At 40.5% G+C, this 19,487-nt stretch overlaps 1 protein-coding gene across 2 annotated transcripts in view; it reads left to right on the top strand.

The window, feature by feature from the left end:
• The first annotated feature begins 53 nt into the window (after window positions 1–53).
• Window positions 54–19,487, top strand: part of MTRR (5-methyltetrahydrofolate-homocysteine methyltransferase reductase) — a 40,236-nt gene continuing 20,802 nt past the window's right edge. Inside the window, exons 1-5 of one of the 2 annotated variants that reach the window (XM_077116829.1) lie at window positions 54–164; window positions 1,630–1,794; window positions 8,789–8,942; window positions 10,889–11,006; window positions 13,876–14,254. In XM_077116829.1, coding sequence (XP_076972944.1) covers window positions 1,651–1,794; window positions 8,789–8,942; window positions 10,889–11,006; window positions 13,876–14,254 — 795 coding nt within the window. In that variant the 5' untranslated portion in view covers window positions 54–164; window positions 1,630–1,650. Of the gene's footprint in view, window positions 556–1,629; window positions 1,795–8,788; window positions 8,943–10,888; window positions 11,007–13,875; window positions 14,255–19,487 lie in introns of both variants that reach the window. The other variant, XM_077116830.1, reaches the window with a different exon arrangement.

Genomic DNA, 19,487 nt, shown 5'->3' on the forward strand with positions numbered 1-19,487 from the left:
CGATTGGCTCCAGCTCCAGGCCCTATTTCCTATTGGAAACTTCCAATTGGTCACGGGTGCTGGGCGTGCGCGCCTCGCCCTGTACGTAAGCTCCGTGCCTGCCAATTCCGCGCGTGCTCGGGGCGTCCCAAGCTGGTACCTGCGTAGGTGAGAGTTCCGTACAGGTGAGGACTATCGTGCTGGTCGTTCCCAGGCTTGCTCCGCTCGCCCCGCTGCTGCTGAGCGGGAGGCGGCCCAGGGTCGAGTTTACGTGGCTTCTGGCTCTGAGGGGCGCTCGGGCCGCGTTGTCGCCCTGCCAGTGGCTCACCTGCGTCCGTCCCTCGGCCGCGCTGAGTCCTATAAAGAACACTACACCGTCAGGGCTTACTACGAACTGTTTGAGCGCAGCGGTGAAAGCAGGAGCCGAGTCGGCAGGCCGTTGTTGGCGAGGGCGACCAGGACCGGGCGGGGAAGGGCGCTCTGGAAGCAACCGGGGGGTTGAATCCTGCGCCGCCGCTTCTCCGCCAGACGTGGGCCTGCAGTGCCTGGAGACTCCGGAGCAGAGTGGAAATAACGGTACCTGGAGTGGTTGTTGGGATTGTCTTCTAAGGCGCCCTGGGAGGCGATATAAATTGTTACTTATGATGACTATAAGCCATGACGTTTTTTTAATGGTTTTTAGTAAGCCTTAAATGTGTAGTGTCGTTTGATTTGTTATAATTTATCCATTCATTCCTTTAATTTACTGATTCTCCCGTAAGCTGGGTGCTGCTGTGCCAATAAGGATATTTTGTAATTTTGCAATTTTGCATTTTAACACGATTATTTTACCTTTTGATTTCTTTGTGGCTTAATTTGCCCTTAAGTGAAATTGGCCAGAAAAGTGTAAAACTCTTTGTTGCTTATTCATCAAAAGCCAAGATTTTGGTTTAGGTTCAGGATAACTCTTCCAAATCGAGAATTTCCCAGGTTCGATACAGTGGATGGGTATGGAAAAAAGTCTGCATGTCTTTTAGTTTAGTTCTAGTCATCTCTTCCGGGAAGACGTAAATGAACTAGTAAAATACTTGTGGGGATTGGAAATATTTTCATATATTTATGTGCATATCTGTGTTATATTTGATGTCAAACTAAATAATTGTATTGTTTCAATGAATTTACTGTGATTGTGTAGTACAAGAATCATAATATAGGATCCAGGAATCCTGTAATTTTAATGGAATGGTTTTTTTTTGACTTTTTAAAAAAGAACAAAAATACCTATGATTTAGTTAGTGGTATTATGTCCCAAGCATTGTTTCAAGTGCTTTAGATGAATTATATAATTTATCAGGAAGAGGTTCCCATTTTAAAGGTAAGGGAGCCCAGGCACAGACCAGTTAAGTAGCCTGCCTAAACGTTGGGTTGTGCATGACAGATTCACACTGAACCACAGCGTTAGAGTTTAATCCTTATATCCAATACTAATTGATGAATTCTTTCTTTTTTAGACTTATTTAGAACATTAATGGTAAAAAAAAAAATACAGAGGATGCTATTTCATATTGTGTAAATATTTTAGTTTTTATTAATGATTATAAGCCTTAGTACTTGCACATTGTTACTACTTTGTTAAAAAGAAAGCCTTTTCTTCCCTTTTCAATGTTTTAGTGTCACCATTCCAGATGTAGCATGTGTCTTGACAAGATGAGGAGGTTTTTGTTACTATATGCTACCCAGAAAGGACAGGCAAAAGCCATAGCGGAAGTTATAGTTGAAAAAGCGGTCAAATATGGATTTTTTGCAGATCTTCACTGTATTAGTGAGTCAGATAAGGTAAGAGCTGTTACTTTGTTGGCTTTTGCTATGTTGTGTGCTTTGAAGTATTTTGATCAGAAAGTGGAATGGTAAACAACAAAGTATAATGCTAAATGCTACCATAATACTTTTTAATAGCCAAAAAATTGTTTAATCAACTGTACTATAAGATTCTTGCCAGTTTTTTAATTACATATGAATGTACATTTGAATTATGCCAAGCATTTTCTAAAGTCAAAAGAAGTAATTATTCTTCCTTTTTCTCAGTGATAAATGAAAGTAGTAATGTATGCTTCTTTATTTCATGGGGCACCATGAGAAAAAATGTGATGTGTTGAAAAAACTGTGAAGCGCAAAGTTTGTGTGAGTGCACTTGTGTGCTTTTCACCTCATAACCATTTATATTTCCCCCCAAAAAAACCTTGCCATTCATGTTGGAATTCTAGTAGGCAAAGAGCCACCTGAATTCCCCTGGTCTTTGAACTGCTGGTCATGCTGGTGTGTAGTGCTCATAACCTGGTGTCATGGTTAGAGACAGGTGTCAACTTGGCCATGTTGTGGTACCTGTTCGTCTGATTGGGTAAGCACTGGTCTGTCTGTTGCAATGAGGACATTTCATAGGATTAGGTTATGATCACGTTAGCTACATCCACAGCTGATTCCATTTGTGATCAGCCAAAGGGGAGTGTCTTCTGCAATTAGTGATGCTAAATGCAATCATGGGAAGCCTTTTAAGGAGGACTCAGAGGAGATAAGTTGCATTCCTGCTTTGGCTGGCGAGCCTCTCCTGTGGAGTTCATCCAGGCCATCCATTGGAGTCATCAGCTTCGCAGCCTGCCCTGTGGATTTTGGACTCTGCGTTCCTACGGTCACGTGAGACACTTTTATAAATTTTATATTTGCAAGTGTTCCCTGTTGATTCTGTTTCTCTAGAGAACCCTAACTAATACATCTGGTACCAGGAGTGGTTCTTAAGGAACAGAATCTTAAAAATGGGTTTTTATGAATGGTTTTCTACTCTGACTGGGCTCAGAGACTCTAAGGACTCTGATTCCCATAATCAGAATGACACTCCCAATCCATGGACTGAGTTGGCAAAGGAGATAGTCAAAATATCATCATTCGATTCTCCTAATGCTTCGCTTGTACGAAGCCAGACTCTGGGGGATAATGTTCTTGACACCTTTACAGAGTTTTGTAGAAATAAGAGTTATAGAGATGTTGGTTGGTTGTTGTTAGATACACTGTCTGCATTAAAGGGTGAAAGGGATGGGCTTAAGGCTTCAAACAAGAAGCTTAAGTGCCGTCTGAAAGATGTAGAGGTTTCTATGAGTATCCTCAAGGAAAATTTTATTTCCTGTAGCCGTAGACTTGAGATCTCTGAAAATCAGACTCAGAATCTTATTGTTAGAGTAGCAACTTTACAACGTAAACTGAAATCTCAGTCTTGCATGGTGTCTGCCGTTAAAGTGAGGGCATTGATTGGAAAGGAGTGGGACCCTGAAAAATGGGATGGTGACATATGGATTGATAATGATGTTGGGGGTGAGGTTGAAACCCTAGACCATGCTGAGCCTTCTTTAGATAACCCTGTAATAGTCTGCCCTGAGGACATAGCCGCCCCACCTTCAGCCTGCCTTGAGGAATTGGCCACCCAACCTCCTCCTGAAGGGATTAGCCCTAGAGTTATTAATCCTGTTTCACCAGATGAAACTGCAAATGAAAGCCCTGAAGCAAATGGCTTGGAAGATATTTCTAATTCTTTTCATGACCCACCCCCACCACCCCTCATTTCTTCTAGACCTATAACTAGACTAAAGTCCCAACAGGCCCCTAAAGGTGAGGTACAAAGTATCACACATGAGGAGGTACGTTATACTCCAAAAGAACTGTGTGAGTTTTCCAATTTATATAGACAGAAATCAGGGGAATATGTGTGGCAATGGATTTTAAGAGTGTGGGATAATGGTGGGAGGAATATAAGGCTGGATCAGGCTGAATTTATTGATATGGGCCCACTAAGCAGAGATTCTGCATTCAATGTTATAGCTAGAGCAGTTAGAAAAGGTGTTAACAGCTTGTTTGGGTGGTTGGTTGAAACATGGATCAAAAGGTGGCCAACATTACCTGAGGTTGAAATGCCAGAACTGCCCTGGTATAATGTAGATGAGGGGATCCAGAGGCTTAGAGAGATTGGGATGTTAGAGTGGATTTATCATGCAAAGCCTGCTCTTACACCCCAGGAATGTCCAGAAGATGCACCTTTTACCAGAACAGTGAGAAATAAGTTTGTGAGACTAGCACCATCATCCCTCAAGAGCTCTGTGGTTGCAATTCTCTGTAGGTCAGATATTACTGTAGGAACTGCTGTCACTGAGCTGGAATCCTTAAACACAATGGGGATGACAGGATCCCGAGTTGGCAGAAGCCAGGTGGCAGCACTTAATCACCAAAGACAGGGTAGACGTGGGTATTATAATAGACAACAAACTCAAAGGAGGCATCAAAATTATATGACACGCAGAGATTTGTGGCATTGGCTAGTAAATCATGGGGTGCCTAGAAATACAATAGAAGGGCAGTCTACTAAATTCTTGTTGGAGCTGTATAAACAAAAGAGTTCTAGGTCAAGGGAACAGAAGTCTAACCTGAATTACAAAAACACAGAATCACGGCCCCTTAATCAATTTCCAGACTTGAAACAGTTTACAGACCCTGAGCCCCTTGAATGAAGGGGAGGCCAGGTCCCTATGGGGAAGAAACCTGTTACACTGCCACAAATTTATACTGTTGACCTTCCTCTAAGTCTTCCTCAAGGAGACCGACGGCCTTTTACCAGGGTAACTGTGCATTGGGGAAAAGGAAATGATCAGATATTTCGGGGATTATTAGACACTGGTTCAGAAGTGACATTAATTCCAGGGGACCCAAAACGTCACTCTGGACCACCAGTCAGAGTGGGGGCTTATGGAGGCCAGGTGATCAATGGAGTTTTAGCTCAGGTCCGTCTCACAGTGGGTCCAGTGGGCCCCCGGACCCATCCTGTAGTTATTTCCCCAGTTCCGGAATGTATAATTGGCATAGACATACTGAGCAACTGGCAGAATCCCCACGTTGGTTCTCTAACTCGTGCAGTGAGGGCTATTATGGTGGGAAAGGCCAAGTGGAAGCCACTAGAACTGCCCCTACCAAGCAAAATAGTAAATCAAAAGCAATACCGTATTCCTGGAGGGATTGCAGAGATTACTGCCACTCTTAAGGACTTGAAAGATGCAGGGGTGGTGATTCCCACCACATCCCCATTCAACTCTCCTATTTGGCCTGTGCAGAAAACAGATGGGTCTTGGAGAATGACAGTGGATTATCGTAAACTCAACCAGGTGGTAACTCCAATTGCAGCTGCTGTTCCAGATGTAGTATCATTGCTTGAGCAAATCAATACATCCCCTGGTACCTGGTATGCAGCTATTGATCTGGCAAATGCTTTTTTCTCAATAGCTATTAGTAAGGACCACCAGAAACAGTTTGCTTTCAGCTGGCAAGGTCAGCAATATACTTTCACTGTCCTACCTCAGGGGTATATCAACTCTCCAGCCCTATGTCATAATCTTGTTCGCAGAGACCTTGATCATTTCTGCCTCCCACAAGACATCACACTGGTCCATTATATTGATGATATCATGTTGATTGGACCTAGTGAACAAGAAGTAGCAACTACTCTAGATTTACTGGTAAGGCATTTGCGTGTCAGAGGATGGGAGATAAATCCAACAAAAATACAGGGGCCTTCCACCTCAGTAAAATTTCTAGGTGTCCAGTGGTGTGGGGCTTGTCGAGATATCCCTTCTAAGGTGAAGGATAAATTGCTGCATCTGGCCCCTCCCACAACCAAAAAAGAGGCACAACGCCTAGTTGGCCTTTTTGGATTTTGGCGACAACATATTCCTCATTTGGGTGTGCTACTCCGGCCCATTTATCGAGTGACCAGAAAAGCTGCCAATTTTGAGTGGGGACCTGAACAAGAGGAGGCTCTGCGACAGGTCCAGGCTGCTGTGCAAGCTGCTCTGCCACTTGGGCCATATGATCCAGCAGATCCAATGGTGCTGGAAGTGTCAGTGGCAAATAGAGATGCTGTCTGGAGCCTTTGGCAGGCCCCAGTAGGAGAATCACAACGCAGACCCTTAGGATTTTGGAGCAAAGCCTTACCATCTGCTGCAGATAACTACTCTCCTTTTGAGAAACAGCTTTTGGCCTGCTACTGGGCCTTAGTAGAGACTGAACGCTTAACCATGGGCCACCAAGTTACCATGAGACCTGAGTTGCCTATCATGAGTTGGGTGTTGTCTGACCCACCAAGCCATAAAGTTGGGCGCGCACAGCAGCACTCTATTGTAAAGTGGAAATGGTATATACGAGATAGAGCCAGAGCAGGTCCTGAAGGCACAAGTAAGTTACATGAAGAAGTGGCACAGATGCCCATGGTTTCCACTCCTGCTGCCACATTACCTTCTCTTTCCCAGACCAGAGCTATGGCCTCTTGGGGAGTTCCTTACAGTGAATTGACTGAGGAAGAGAAAACTCGGGCCTGGTTTACAGATGGTTCAGCACGATATGCAGGTACCACCCGAAAGTGGACAGCTGCAGCATTACAACCCCTTTCTGGGGTGTCTTTAAAGGACAGTGGTGAGGGGAAATCCTCCCAGTGGGCAGAACTTCGAGCAGTGCACCTGGTTGTTCATTTTGCTTGGAAGGAAAACTGGCCAGAGGTGCATTTGTATACTGACTCATGGGCTGTTGCTAATGGTTTGGCTGGATGGTCAGGGACTTGGAAAGACCATAATTGGAAAATTGGTGACAAAGAGGTCTGGGGAAGAAGTATGTGGATAGACCTTTCTGAGTGGGCTAAAAACATGAAGATATTTGTGTCCCATGTGAATGCACACCAGAGAGTGACTTCAGCAGAGGAAGATTTTAATAATCAAGTGGATAAAATGACCCGTTCTATGGATACCAGTCAGCCTCTTTCCCCAGCAACTCCTGTTATTGCCCAATGGGCTCATGAACAAAGTGGTCATGGTGGTAGGGATGGAGGTTATGCATGGGCTCAGCAGCATGGACTTCCACTCACCAAGGCTGACCTGGCTACAGCCACTGCTGAGTGCCCAATCTGCCAGCAGCAGAGACCCACACTCAGCCCCCGATATGGCACCATTCCCCGAGGTGACCAGCCAGCTACATGGTGGCAGGTTGATTACATTGGACCACTCCCTTCATGGAAGGGGCAGCGATTTGTTCTAACTGGAATAGACACATACTCTGGATATGGGTTTGCTTTCCCTGCACGCAATGCTTCTGCCAAAACTACTATCCGTGGGCTTACAGAATGCCTTATCCATCGCCATGGTATTCCACATAGCATTGCTTCGGATCAAGGAACACACTTCACAGCAAATGAAGTGCGGGAATGGGCACATGCTCATGGAATTCTCTGGTCTTACCATGTTCCCCATCATCCAGAAGCAGCTGGATTGATAGAACGGTGGAATGGCCTTTTGAAAACTCAATTACGGTGCCAACTAGGTGGCAAAAACTTGAAAGGCTGGGGTAATGTTCTCCAGGAAGCTGTGTATGCTCTGAATCAGCGTCCGCTGTATGGTGCTGTTTCTCCCATAGCCAGGATCCATGGGTCCAGGAACCAAGGGGTGGAAATGGGTGTGGTGCCACTCACTATTACTCCTAGTGATCCACTGGGAAAATTTTTGCTTCCTGTCCCTGCTACCCTGAGTTCTGCTGGTCTACAGGTTTTAGTTCCAAAACGGGGTGTGCTTTCTCCAGGAGAAACAACAGTGATACCACTGAACTGGAAGTTAAGATTGCCACCTGGCCACTTTGGGCTATTTATGCCTCTGGATCAACACACCAAGAAGGGAATTACATTATTGTCTGGGGTAATTGACCCTGACTATCAGAAGGAAGTAGGACTGCAACTACATAATGGAGGTAAAGAAGAGTTTTCTTGGAATATAGGAGATCCCCTGGGGCGTCTGTTAGTACTACCATGCCCTGTGATTAAAATCAATGGAAAACTGCAACAACACAATCCAGGCAGGACCACTAATGGCTCTGAGACTTCAGGAATGAAGGTTTGGGTCACCCCACCAGGCAAAGAACCACGGCCAGCTGAAGTGCTTGCTGAGGGGAAAGGGAACATGGAATGGGTAGTGGAAGAAGGTAGTGATAAATATGAACTTCGACCACGTGATCAGTTACAGAAACGAGGACTGTAATGCTGTTTTGTTTGTGTTATACTATTTAAGTTGTAAGATATCAAGTTTAAGAATGAATGTTGTCCAAGGATTTGCACCCTATTCTGGAGAGATTTAATGTGTTTCCAGTTATATGCAGGACAGTTGAGTATTGTCAGGTAAAAGAAAAAATGTGTGCTTATTTTTGTTTTCATTTGGAAATCTAAGGTATAGGTGCCAAGTTGACAAGGGGTGGACTGTCATGGTTAGAGACAGGTGTCAACTTGGCCATGTTGTGGTACCTGTTCGTCTGATTGGGTAAGCACTGGTCTGTCTGTTGCAATGAGGACATTTCATAGGATTAGGTTATGATCACGTTAGCTACATCCACAGCTGATTCCATTTGTGATCAGCCAAAGGGGAGTGTCTTCTGCAATTAGTGATGCTAAATGCAATCATGGGAAGCCTTTTAAGGAGGACTCAGAGGAGATAAGTTGCATTCCTGCTTTGGCTGGCGAGCCTCTCCTGTGGAGTTCATCCAGGCCATCCATTGGAGTCATCAGCTTCGCAGCCTGCCCTGTGGATTTTGGACTCTGCGTTCCTACGGTCACGTGAGACACTTTTATAAATTTTATATTTGCAAGTGTTCCCTGTTGATTCTGTTTCTCTAGAGAACCCTAACTAATACATCTGGCAAGGAGGAAATACAAGTAGAGGAAGCTAAGCATATAGCGTTAGAGCCCTGAAATGATGTCCTTGTTTTGTAGTATAATCTAAAAACCGAAACAGCTCCTCTCGTCATCGTTGTTTCCACCACGGGCACTGGAGACCCACCAGACACAGCCCGCAAGTTTGTTAAAGAAATACAGGACAAGACACTGCCAGTTGATTTCTTTGCTCACCTGCGGTATGGATTATTGGGTAAAGGACTATATTTTTTCCTGTTGCTATACTGTATTATTGCTAGTTGTAACACTGGTGCCTGAAAGTGTCTTTCAAAACCATGTAATAGAGTTGCATGGGTTTTGTCTTTTTTTTTTTTATGTATATGAATATTTAAAATGTGAAAAAAAAATATGTGTATATAAAAATGTGCTGTCCTATGTAAATGCTCCCCCAACTTTTACCCCACCTCTGTGAACCTTCTTAAGTAGCATTCTTAACCAAGGCTGCACTGTCAGATTCAATCATGGAACATTTTCAAAATATTAATGGCTGAGCTGCACCTTCGAACATCTTCTAAAATAGTACTGCTGAAGGGGTGACTCTGCATGCTGTTTCCCAGATGACTCTGATAGCTTCCTTTATCCAAGAACCATTCCTGTAGGAAAGTGGTTTTCAATCTTGGATGCATCTGGGAGTTTTTAGTAAACTCCATTTCTTGGGCCCAACTGTGGTGGTTCTGACCTAAGTGGTCTGGGGAAGTGCCCAGAATCAGCTTTTTAAAAAGCACCCAGGTGAATGCCGTGTGCATGCCAAATTAACGTGCATGCTCTGTGAAGCATGGTTTAAACATGTCAGGATAAAGGATCAGAAGGATTCATTGCAGCAAGATGGGACCCTCAGGGGAGGATTCAGGTCTTATATTTTTGGCTGATGGTCTGTATTATTCACCTTTGAGGATCTCCCACCCAAGGGAGAGCTAGCAAAGATGGATTTTGCTATTTCATCAGAAATACTGACAAGAACAGTTATGTCTAACATTAACAGAGAATTTTAGAGCATTTAAAATTCTCTTACTTAAACTTTTAATAATGGGGAAGGAATTATATGAAAAGTTTAACTAAAATAAACAGGTTATAAAATTACATTTGTTGGTATGTTAAGATATGACCCTATAAAAAATCCAATACTTAGAATAACAGAATTTAACAGTCCTTATTTTTAGGTAGTTGGTTTATTGTAATTTTATGTTTATCTTCTTTCTTATATTTTCCAATTTTCAAGACTGAACATGTATTGCTTGAAAATTCCTCAAGAAATATTAAAGAGAGAAGACTACAGCCTATCCAACTGTTATAGTCAATCCAAGGCCCATATGTGGCCCCAAAACCTTTCACACTTTCTTCTTGGGAAAGAATATGGAGATAAAACTAAACAACTGAAAAGTTTAAAGCTTTTATTTTTAAAATTTTAAAATTTCTGCCAAGTTTGAGAGCAGGTTAGACTATTTTCTTACCAGGAAACGTAGAAACCATTCTTAATTTACCCAGCACGGAAACATTTATATCGTAGATGTACGTCTATGTTCCAGGTCAGAGGTCAGGAAAGTCTTGCCGTAAAGGGCCAGGTTGTAAGTATTTTAGGTTTTGTGGACCATATGGTCTGTTTCCCAGCCACTTAACTGCTGTTACAGCTCAAAGGCAGCCATGAACAGTGCATAAACAAATGGACTTGGCTGTGCTACAGTAAAATTTTACAAAAATAGGTTGTGGGTGGGATTTGGCCCACAGGCTGTAGTCTTTAGACCAGTTTTAGATCAGAAAAGCCTACAAATTCATGTACTGTGTTTTTTAAACCCATCTAATCCTTAAAGATTTTGGTATTTTTACACATAGATTGCTAGAAATGAAAATGTAAAATGTTTCTTTTTAAATAGTTGGTTAACAAGTATTTGCTTTATTTCTGATTATCTGGTGTTTTTATTTTGGAAGGTAGAAGAAAAACTTCTGTGTACTTAGTGTTACTCAAGAAAAAATTAAGATGGGAAGCTTTACATTATTTCTTGCTCTAGCAATAAGAGCATAGAATTGTTTTAGATATTTTATTCATCTGTTCTTTACATTTTCTTTAGCTATTTTATTTGTCTGTACTTTGTTTAAAATTTAAAGCTCATTGTGCACTAAGAATTCATTTGTGCTCTTTAGGTCTGGGCGATTCAGAATACACATACTTCTGTAATGGGGGAAAAATAATTGACAGACGACTTCAAGAGCTTGGTGCCCAACATTTCTATGACACTGGACATGCAGATGACTGTGTAGGGTGAGAACAATTCACTTTTCTTCCTAGTTTTTGCTGATAAACACTTATTTATAGAGCATGAGGCCTAATGAATTTTTTTTAAAGCAAATGGAGCTTCAGATTAGCACCGTAACTTTTGTTTTGAAAGCCATATTTTAGTTTTTTTTTTTTTTTTTTTAGCTTTAGGACTCAAGAGGGTCAGCTAGAGCTTGATTTACCTTTCTTTTTGTGTTTCTCTTTTTATGTCTCTCCCTCCACAGTGTCTGCTAATGGGAGAAGTTAGAGAAAGTGTCTCAATATAGTTGTCTTTATTTTGAAGTGTATTTGTTAAAATTGGCATTTTCATTAGGAAATCTAATAATGTGCGTGTATGTCCCTTTGCTGTACACCCAGGAGAAGGATTGGGTGTGAGTTCTCTCATGTGGAGGGAGCCAGTGTTGCTGAAAGAGAGCACAGATCAACACGTATTTGTATTAGAGTGCCTTCCTTGGCTCTCTCTTCCTTGCCACCTTAATGTTCATTTGCCACCTCACCAACTGGAAATAAAATTCTGTTTTCATTATTTTTATTTGCTCTCGGTTTTAAATTCAGTATTTCATCCTGTGTACTACCTTTTAAATCCTCTTGGTATGTTTATACAAAGATCTTACAGGTATTATCCTATGACTTATCTGGCCTTTAACTGTTTTAGCTAGCTAACAGTACTCGTGTTTTTTTTTTCCTTGCTTGTATTAGTCATGTTTCTCTTGGCAAAAAACCGACAGGAGTAATATATGTGTGTGTGTATATATATATAATGTAAACATTGCAAGATATTTTTAGGAATTGCTTCACGAAACTGTAGAGATAAGCAAATCCACATTCCATAGGGCAGGCTGTAAGCTGGAAACTCTGATGAAGGTTTTTGATGAATTCACTGGGAGAAGCTGGCTGGCTAAAACAAACATGGAAATTCTCCCTTCTGATTGCTGAAATCATCACCTCTCCTTTTAAAGCCTTCTTTCTTCATTGAAGGCAGTCTCCTAAGTTGATTGTAGATGTAATTAGCTGTAGATGCAGTCAGCTTACCATTGATTTAAGTCCATGAAATAGTGTCAGGGTAATAGGTCAGTGCTTGCTTGACCAAACAATTAAACATCGTGGCCTGGCCAAGTTGACACATGAACTTAACCCATCACACTACTAGATGCATTTATTAAATGAATTTTCATTCACAAGAACTCTCTTTATGAACAGTAGCAGATTCAGCTATTGATTTGTTTTTCTGCATTTTACCACTTTATTTTAGTGTGTCAGAGACACTTGTTATCTTTTCACTTAACTTATACCTAATATCCACTCCTTTCATTTTCTTAACTGGGATGCTATGGATTTTTCCCATATCCCCTCTGCATGTATTTTTCTGGGTTTTGTCACAAAATGTATATTAATATTTCCAAGAAGACATCTTTGCTTAATATGCCACCACATAGTAGGGGTTAAGAGTGCAGACTCAGGAATCTCAGTAGCTGGGTTGAAACCCTTGATCCCCCACTCACTGGCTGAAAGCTTGGTGAAATTATTTGAACTTCCGTGGCTCGATTTCTTCCCCCATGAAATAGATAAAAGTAGTACAGCTGTGTAATGCTGTATTGGAGTATTGCATAAAAAATGTTACCTTCTTAGAACATTGCCTCTCCTAAAGAAAGTACTCAGTAAGCATTGGTTCTATTTACAACTGGATACTCTTACCATCTTACTGTTTCTGAGTTGTGAGAATGAAATTTTAAATGTAGCTGTCAATACTGAACCTGTAGTTTTATGTTTGCCTTTCCACAGGCTTCTCAGGGATGGATATGATGTGTAATAAAATTTAGAGCTGGGTACCAAGTGAGCACATGATGAATTCAATGAAATTGTAGCCTGAGTCATAATATGACAAAAGGCTAAAATGTGTGTCCTTTTAAAAGTCATTTAGCTTTATGGATTGGAATTTAACTGATACTTTCTTTGAGTTATGATTTAAAATGATGATGTTATTTTCAGGGTCCTGACACAGTTCTTATTCATTCACTCTACTTACAGCTTCTCTGTTCAGGGAATATAGGGGCTGTTGTTGCGTGAGTTATCCTACTTTGTTAGTAGTCAGTAGAATACCTCTTTTTTTTTAAACATATTTATGGTTATTTTTAACTCCTCTAAAGGATGATTCCTCCCCCACCCCACCCCCCGTCGTCAGCTGCTCTAGAAATTTTACTGATTAAATTGTTCAGAACTAACAGAGGTTTGAATTGTTTTGTCAGAAGGCTTGGCAGCAATCAGGAGTGATTTTTTTTTTTTTAATACATGTGCAGGCACCAGGAAATGAACCCGGGTCCTCTGGCATGGCAGGCATGTGTTCTTGCCTGCTGAGCCACCGTGGCCCAGGAGTGATTTTTTTGTGTGATGTTTTAAGGTACAGGGAAAAGAAAAAAGTTGGCTAAGCAGAGAAAGATGGCACGTTTGATTGATGTGATTATCATCTATGACATTTAGAGTAGACTTTGATTTTGGTTAAGTTCATGCAGCATGTAGCTTGCGTGTTTACAATGATAACTTCTTAAGAACAGTTCTTTTCAAAGATCACCAAATCTATTAGGAAATTAAGAGGAGAGCATATTTATATTATCCTGTTACTAAAATGTCTTTGTTTCTATTTCTGATCTTTATACATGTATGTATTTTTTACATCTGCAGTACTAATGAATAAAATAATATTCTGTTTTTTCTTTTTTAACTTATAATTGTTCATATAAGTAATTTTTTGCATTCTGAATAGTTTTTGCATGTAATATTTTTAACAAATGGAGAGACTCTCCCCTTTATGATAGAGTGCTTAGGTATTTTTTTTTTTTTCATTGTAACAATACAGTTTGGAACTCATAGTAGAGCCATGGATTGATGGACTTTGGGCCGCCCTTACAAAGCATTTTATGTCAAGAAGAGGAAAAGAAGACATGAGTGGAACTCTCACAATGGCATCTAATGCCTCCTTGAGGACAGGCCTTGTTGAGCCAGAATTATTACACGTGGAATCACAGATCCAACTTCTGAGATTAGGTGATTCAGGAAGAAAGGATTCTGAGGTTTTGGAACAAAATACAGCCAACAGCAGTCAGTCAAATACTTTGATCGAAGACTTTGAGTCCTCACTTACCTGTTCAGTGCCCCCACTTTCACAGGCATCTCTGAATATTCCTGCTTTACCACCAGAATATTTACAGGTGCATCTGCAGGAGTTTCTTGGCCAGGTAAGCAGTGTAGCATTCTGCTATTCATGTTAATTTACCATGGGTATTCATTTTGTTTACAAACAAGGATCAACAAACTAGCATGCTGACCAAATGTGGCCCACTGCCCATTTGTGTAAATAAAACTTTGTTGGAACATTGCTATGCTCTTTTACTTACATATTGTCTATGGCCGCTTTTGCAGAAAAAAAATTTACCCATCTATGCATTATAGAAGTGCTTGTATTATTATATTACTTCAGTTTTGAAGAAGTTGAAAGCTAAGAGTTAGCTTAGGATCTCCATTCTTTTGGAGAATTAACCCCTTGGTTTCTCATTATATGTGTGAGTGATGCAGAAGGAGTTTTTGTGGACTGTCATCGGATTATCTTAGTGTAAACTTAACCTATTTATAGTAGATTATTTTCAATCATGATATTGGGTGTCATGGGATGCTGCACCTTGAGATCTTGCATCTTGCTTTTTGTGGATATGTTACCCTTTTTTTTTTTTTGCGAAGAGTACTTTTCCATCCATAAGTAAATGACTGTAAATTGTCTGTAAATTTTGATCAAGTTGAATTAAAAGTTCATTTTTTCCGCACTATTTACAATAAATAGATAACCTGAAATTTCTTTAACAAGCTTTAAATAAATTAGTGCAGCTGATCTTTTATTGTGAAACCAGTCCCTTTTCCTTGAGAGTAGCTTTTTGGAATTCCACATAGCTTTCTTACAGTAATTGTACCATTAATGCATCTGCCACACACTCTAGTTTCTTTTATTAATGAAGAGTTTTAAAAACAGGTGAAAAACAATCGTACCCCACATCTAGTATATTAGAGCCGTTTGTGTACACCTAATAAGGTAACAGTTTTTTTTCATCTACATTTTATATTATCTTCCTAAAACATTCAAATAAATAAGTATTCTTTTGTAGCCACAGCTGTGTGGTTTTGTTTTTGCACTTCACGTGTCATTAGTTTGTGAACTGTTTAATTGAGGTAATTACAGCAGTCAGTAAGTACTGCTGGCATTTTAATCAGAGTTGAGAACAGACACAGCTGATTGTTAGTAAACATCTCCCTCACTTGATGGAGACAGACATGCCCAGCGCAGGACTGCAGCCCAGTAAGCTGCAAGCCACTGGATTAGTATATATGAGGGAAGGGATGGAGAGTCCTGAGTGACCTGGCAAGTTGCTGAATTGTGGGGAAGAGTGTTATGAGTGATTCTTTTATAGAGTGTCATTAAATAGGCTTGAGCTGTTAGTTGATAATGAAGTTAAAAGATTTTTAGAAATTGAACTATTTAAGGAATACTTAAACAAATCTACTGAAAAGAATCACTTAGGGTAAGACATTGGAAAAGATTATTTTGTTTCTATTTCCCAAATTCACAGACTAAGTAAATAGTGGAAATATAAACTGTTGCATATGAGTTGATCAGTATTTTGCACACTTTTTGATGCTGGGTTAGATGATAGTTGCTTTTCATGCCCAGTTTTCCATAGATTCTCAGAGGCATGTTTTACCTGCTATTTCCATGGTCCAAGGCAGTGACTTTCATCAATTTTCGGAGGCAGCATCCCTTGAGCCCATTTCTTTCCCTATAGTTTTGCTTTTTTCCAGAATGTCATATAAATGGAATCATAGTGTGTAGCCTTTTGAGTCAGGTTTCTTTCACTGAGCATAATGCATTTTAGATTTGTCTGTGTTATTATTGCCTGTCTGTAGCAATACTCATCCTTTTTACTGATGAGTAGTATTCCATTGTATATACTACAGTTAACCTGTTCACCAGTTGAAGTGCATTTTGGTTGTTCCCAGTTCTTATTAGTATGACTAAAACTGCTGTAAACATTCAAGTGCCAATTTTTTCATTTTCATTCTTTTTTTGGTAAATACCTAGCCATGAGATTGTTGAGATGTATGCTAAGTGTATTTTTATCTTTATAAGAAATTTCCGAAATTTTCCCAAGTGGCTATACCATTTACATTTCCACCAACAATGTATAAGCACTCCAGTTGCTCTGCATACTTGCCAGCAGATCTATTGCTGGTATTTTTAACTTTAGCCAGTTTTTATTCTCATTTTTATTGTAGTTTCTATTGTTGCTTTTATTTGCATTTCCCATTAATGACTAATAATGTTGAACATCTTTTCATGTTTTTAATTACTATCTATATGTCTTCTTTGGTGAAATATCTGTTCAGGTCTTTTGCCCATTTTAGATTGCATTGTTTGCTTGTTAAGTTTTAAGAGTTCTTTATATATACTGGATTGCAGCTCTTCGGTTATGTATGTATTTTTTAGATATTTTCACCCAGTCTGTGGCTGGTCTTTTCGGGTGTCTTTCAAGGAATGAAAGTTCTTTTTTTAAGTCCAGTTTTTCTTTTATAAATCATTAATTTGTTGTATCTAAGAAATCTTTGTCTAACCAAAAGTCACGATTTTTGTACTTTATTTTCTCCAGAAGTTTGATTATTTTAGGTTTCACATTTGGATCTGTGATTCATTTTGAGTTAATTATTGTATAAGGTGTGAAGTATTATTGTATAAGGTGTGAACTTTGAGTCAAAGTTTATATATTTTTTCATCTGTATGTTCAGTTCTTTAAGTACCGTTTGTTGCATAGACCATCCTTTTTCCAAGTTACGTTAACTTGGCAGCTTTGTCAAAAATCACATATATGGGTCTCCTGCTGAACTCTGTTCTGATCCATTGATCAATGTGTCTGTTCTTTAGTGTTTTAGTTTCCCAGCTGCTAAAACAAATACCATGCAATGGGTTAGTTTAATTACAGGGATTTATTGACTCACGATTTCAGAGGCTAGAATCTGGCTTGCTTCCTCCTAGGGTCAGTCTCTTTTGGCTGGCTGACAGTCCATGGATTCCTTGGCTTTTCTGTCACATAGCAGTACACATGCCAGCCTCTTTTCCTTTTTTCTTCTGGGTTTTGTTGACCTCCAGCTTCTTGCTTCTCCCATCTTTTTTTTCCATTTGACTTTCATTCTGCTTTTAAAGGCTTCTTTTTCCATCTGACTTTTGCTCTACATATAAAGGACCCCAGTTAATCTGGATTAAAGCCCTACCTAATTCAGTTGGGGCACTGCTTAACTGAAGTAGCATCTTGAAGACATCTTACTTACAATGGGTCTACACCCTCCAGAATGCAGACCAAGATCAAGAACATGTCTGAACTGGGGTACACAATTCAGTCCACCACATTTTACCAAAATTATACTGCCTTGATTACTCTAGTATTATAATGTCTTAAAATCAGGTAGTTTGAGTCTTCTGGCTTTGTTATTGTTCTTCGAAATTGCTCTGACATTCTCTTTAATTCATTGTTAATGGCTATTCTTTATCTCTAGAGTGTCTTTCCTTAAACTCTTAGCAGAAATGGGTAAATATGATTTTTTTTTTAAATAACTGCCTAAAATATCATTGAGAGCTGACTTATGCCCTGTTGAAGGATTTAGGACTTTTTGTTTCCTTTTGAAATATCCTCAGACTGCTATTCATTTTTTACCTCTCTTGCTGAAAGGCTGTCAACCATAGTGTCTTGCCGCAGTCCCTGTATGCCTCTAACAGTACCTCTTTTCTAATTTACTATCTCTGTTGAGGGCTTAATATTGTTATAAATATATCTATGTAGAATAGCCAGCTGGCATTGAGACAGTCTTCAAGTAGCCATAGGTGTGAGCTACAGTAGTGTACTGTGACATGAACTCCTTGTGTGAGCTACAGTAGTGTATTGTGACATGAATTGCTTGTGTTAGCTGCAGTAGTGTACTGTGACGTGGACTCCTTGGCAGCTTGCTTCTTCAGCTTACTTGTGCACGCTGGACATACTTTGGCTTATGCTGGATGAAGCAGTTCCATTTCATAGAGGAATTATGGCTGGGTTTGACCACCACATGATTTGGAGGTCCTCATAACTCCTGATGGGCAGTTCTGGCCTCGTGATCACTTTGTGTACCGTTCTGTCTTTACCAGGGCCTAAGTAGTATATGACGGGACTGGATTTTCAAAAAAGTTAAAATTCTCTGCTGCGGTTGGCATGACCTTACTTCAGAATGTTGGCGAATCTGCACTGTGATACTCCTTTAGGGCTTGCCACAAACCTGGCATGGCATCTTTTCCCATCATTGATTCCTCCAACACCATATGTACTGCTGAAATTGTATAGTACAGGCAAGCAGTAAGGCCTCTTAGAGCATTGTCACCTGGACCTGCTGCCATGCCCTTTTTCCCTCTACCCTCCTCAGCTTGTAGCTTTCAAGTCACATGCTGTGGAATGTGCTGTCCCCAGATCCTGAGGAGGCCTGCCAGGCTTCTTTCTACATGGAGTGAGTTGCAAGACAGTTGCGTGTCATTTACTTGGGATGGGCTGTCCTGACATGTACCGGACTACTGGACCCCTAAAGGTAGTACTGACATGGTGGGCCCTTCAGTCTGTATAAAGTTTATTTCCCACCTCCTGGAGAGCATGGGTTTACCAGGGCCTCCAGCATGCTGGCTGCTTCTCACTTATTAAAAGTCTGATTAGCATGTCATTGGTTATAGTGGGCTAAAATGATGTTTTGCTGAATGTCCAGGTGTTCCAGATTTATTCAAACTACCTTATATACAGCGGGTGAGAACATTATCATAGCCCTGGGGCAAAACTGTAAGTGTATGCCATTGTCTGTTCCAAGTGAATGTGAGCTGAACTAATCCTCTTCTGTGGTAGGGATGGAAAAAAAAGTGCATTGGGTAAATCAGTAGCCACATACTATGTACCTGAGGCCACATTATTCTCTAGCAGAGAAATCACATCAGGCATGGAGGCCGCAGTTGACCGTTTTAGTTAGTTGAATTTGCGATAGCTCACTGTCATCCCACGAGATCCATCTGCTTTTCTCAGGGACCATATGGGCAAATTAAATGAAGATGTGGTAGAGACTGTCTTCCTGTAGCCTTTAGGTTTTTGAGGATAGTATTGATTTCTGCTGTTCTTATCAAAATTTTTATTTTTTTTTATTGCTTTTATATTGGTAGAGGAATAGTGGTATGAAATTCAGAGGCATCCTCTTGGCCTTTCCCACCATGATAGCTCTTATGCTACAGACCAAGAACCCAGTGTAGGGTGGTACTGACTACCAAGTACAGTTGTTCTGATTATACATTTGAAGACTAGGGAAATGACCACTGTGGGGTCTTGGGCCCAGTGGACTTACTAAACTGGACCTGTGTTGAATGCTAATAGG

Source organism: Tamandua tetradactyla, chromosome 9 (assembly GCF_023851605.1).
Source record: "Tamandua tetradactyla isolate mTamTet1 chromosome 9, mTamTet1.pri, whole genome shotgun sequence".
Classification (NCBI taxonomy): Eukaryota; Metazoa; Chordata; class Mammalia; order Pilosa; family Myrmecophagidae; genus Tamandua; species Tamandua tetradactyla.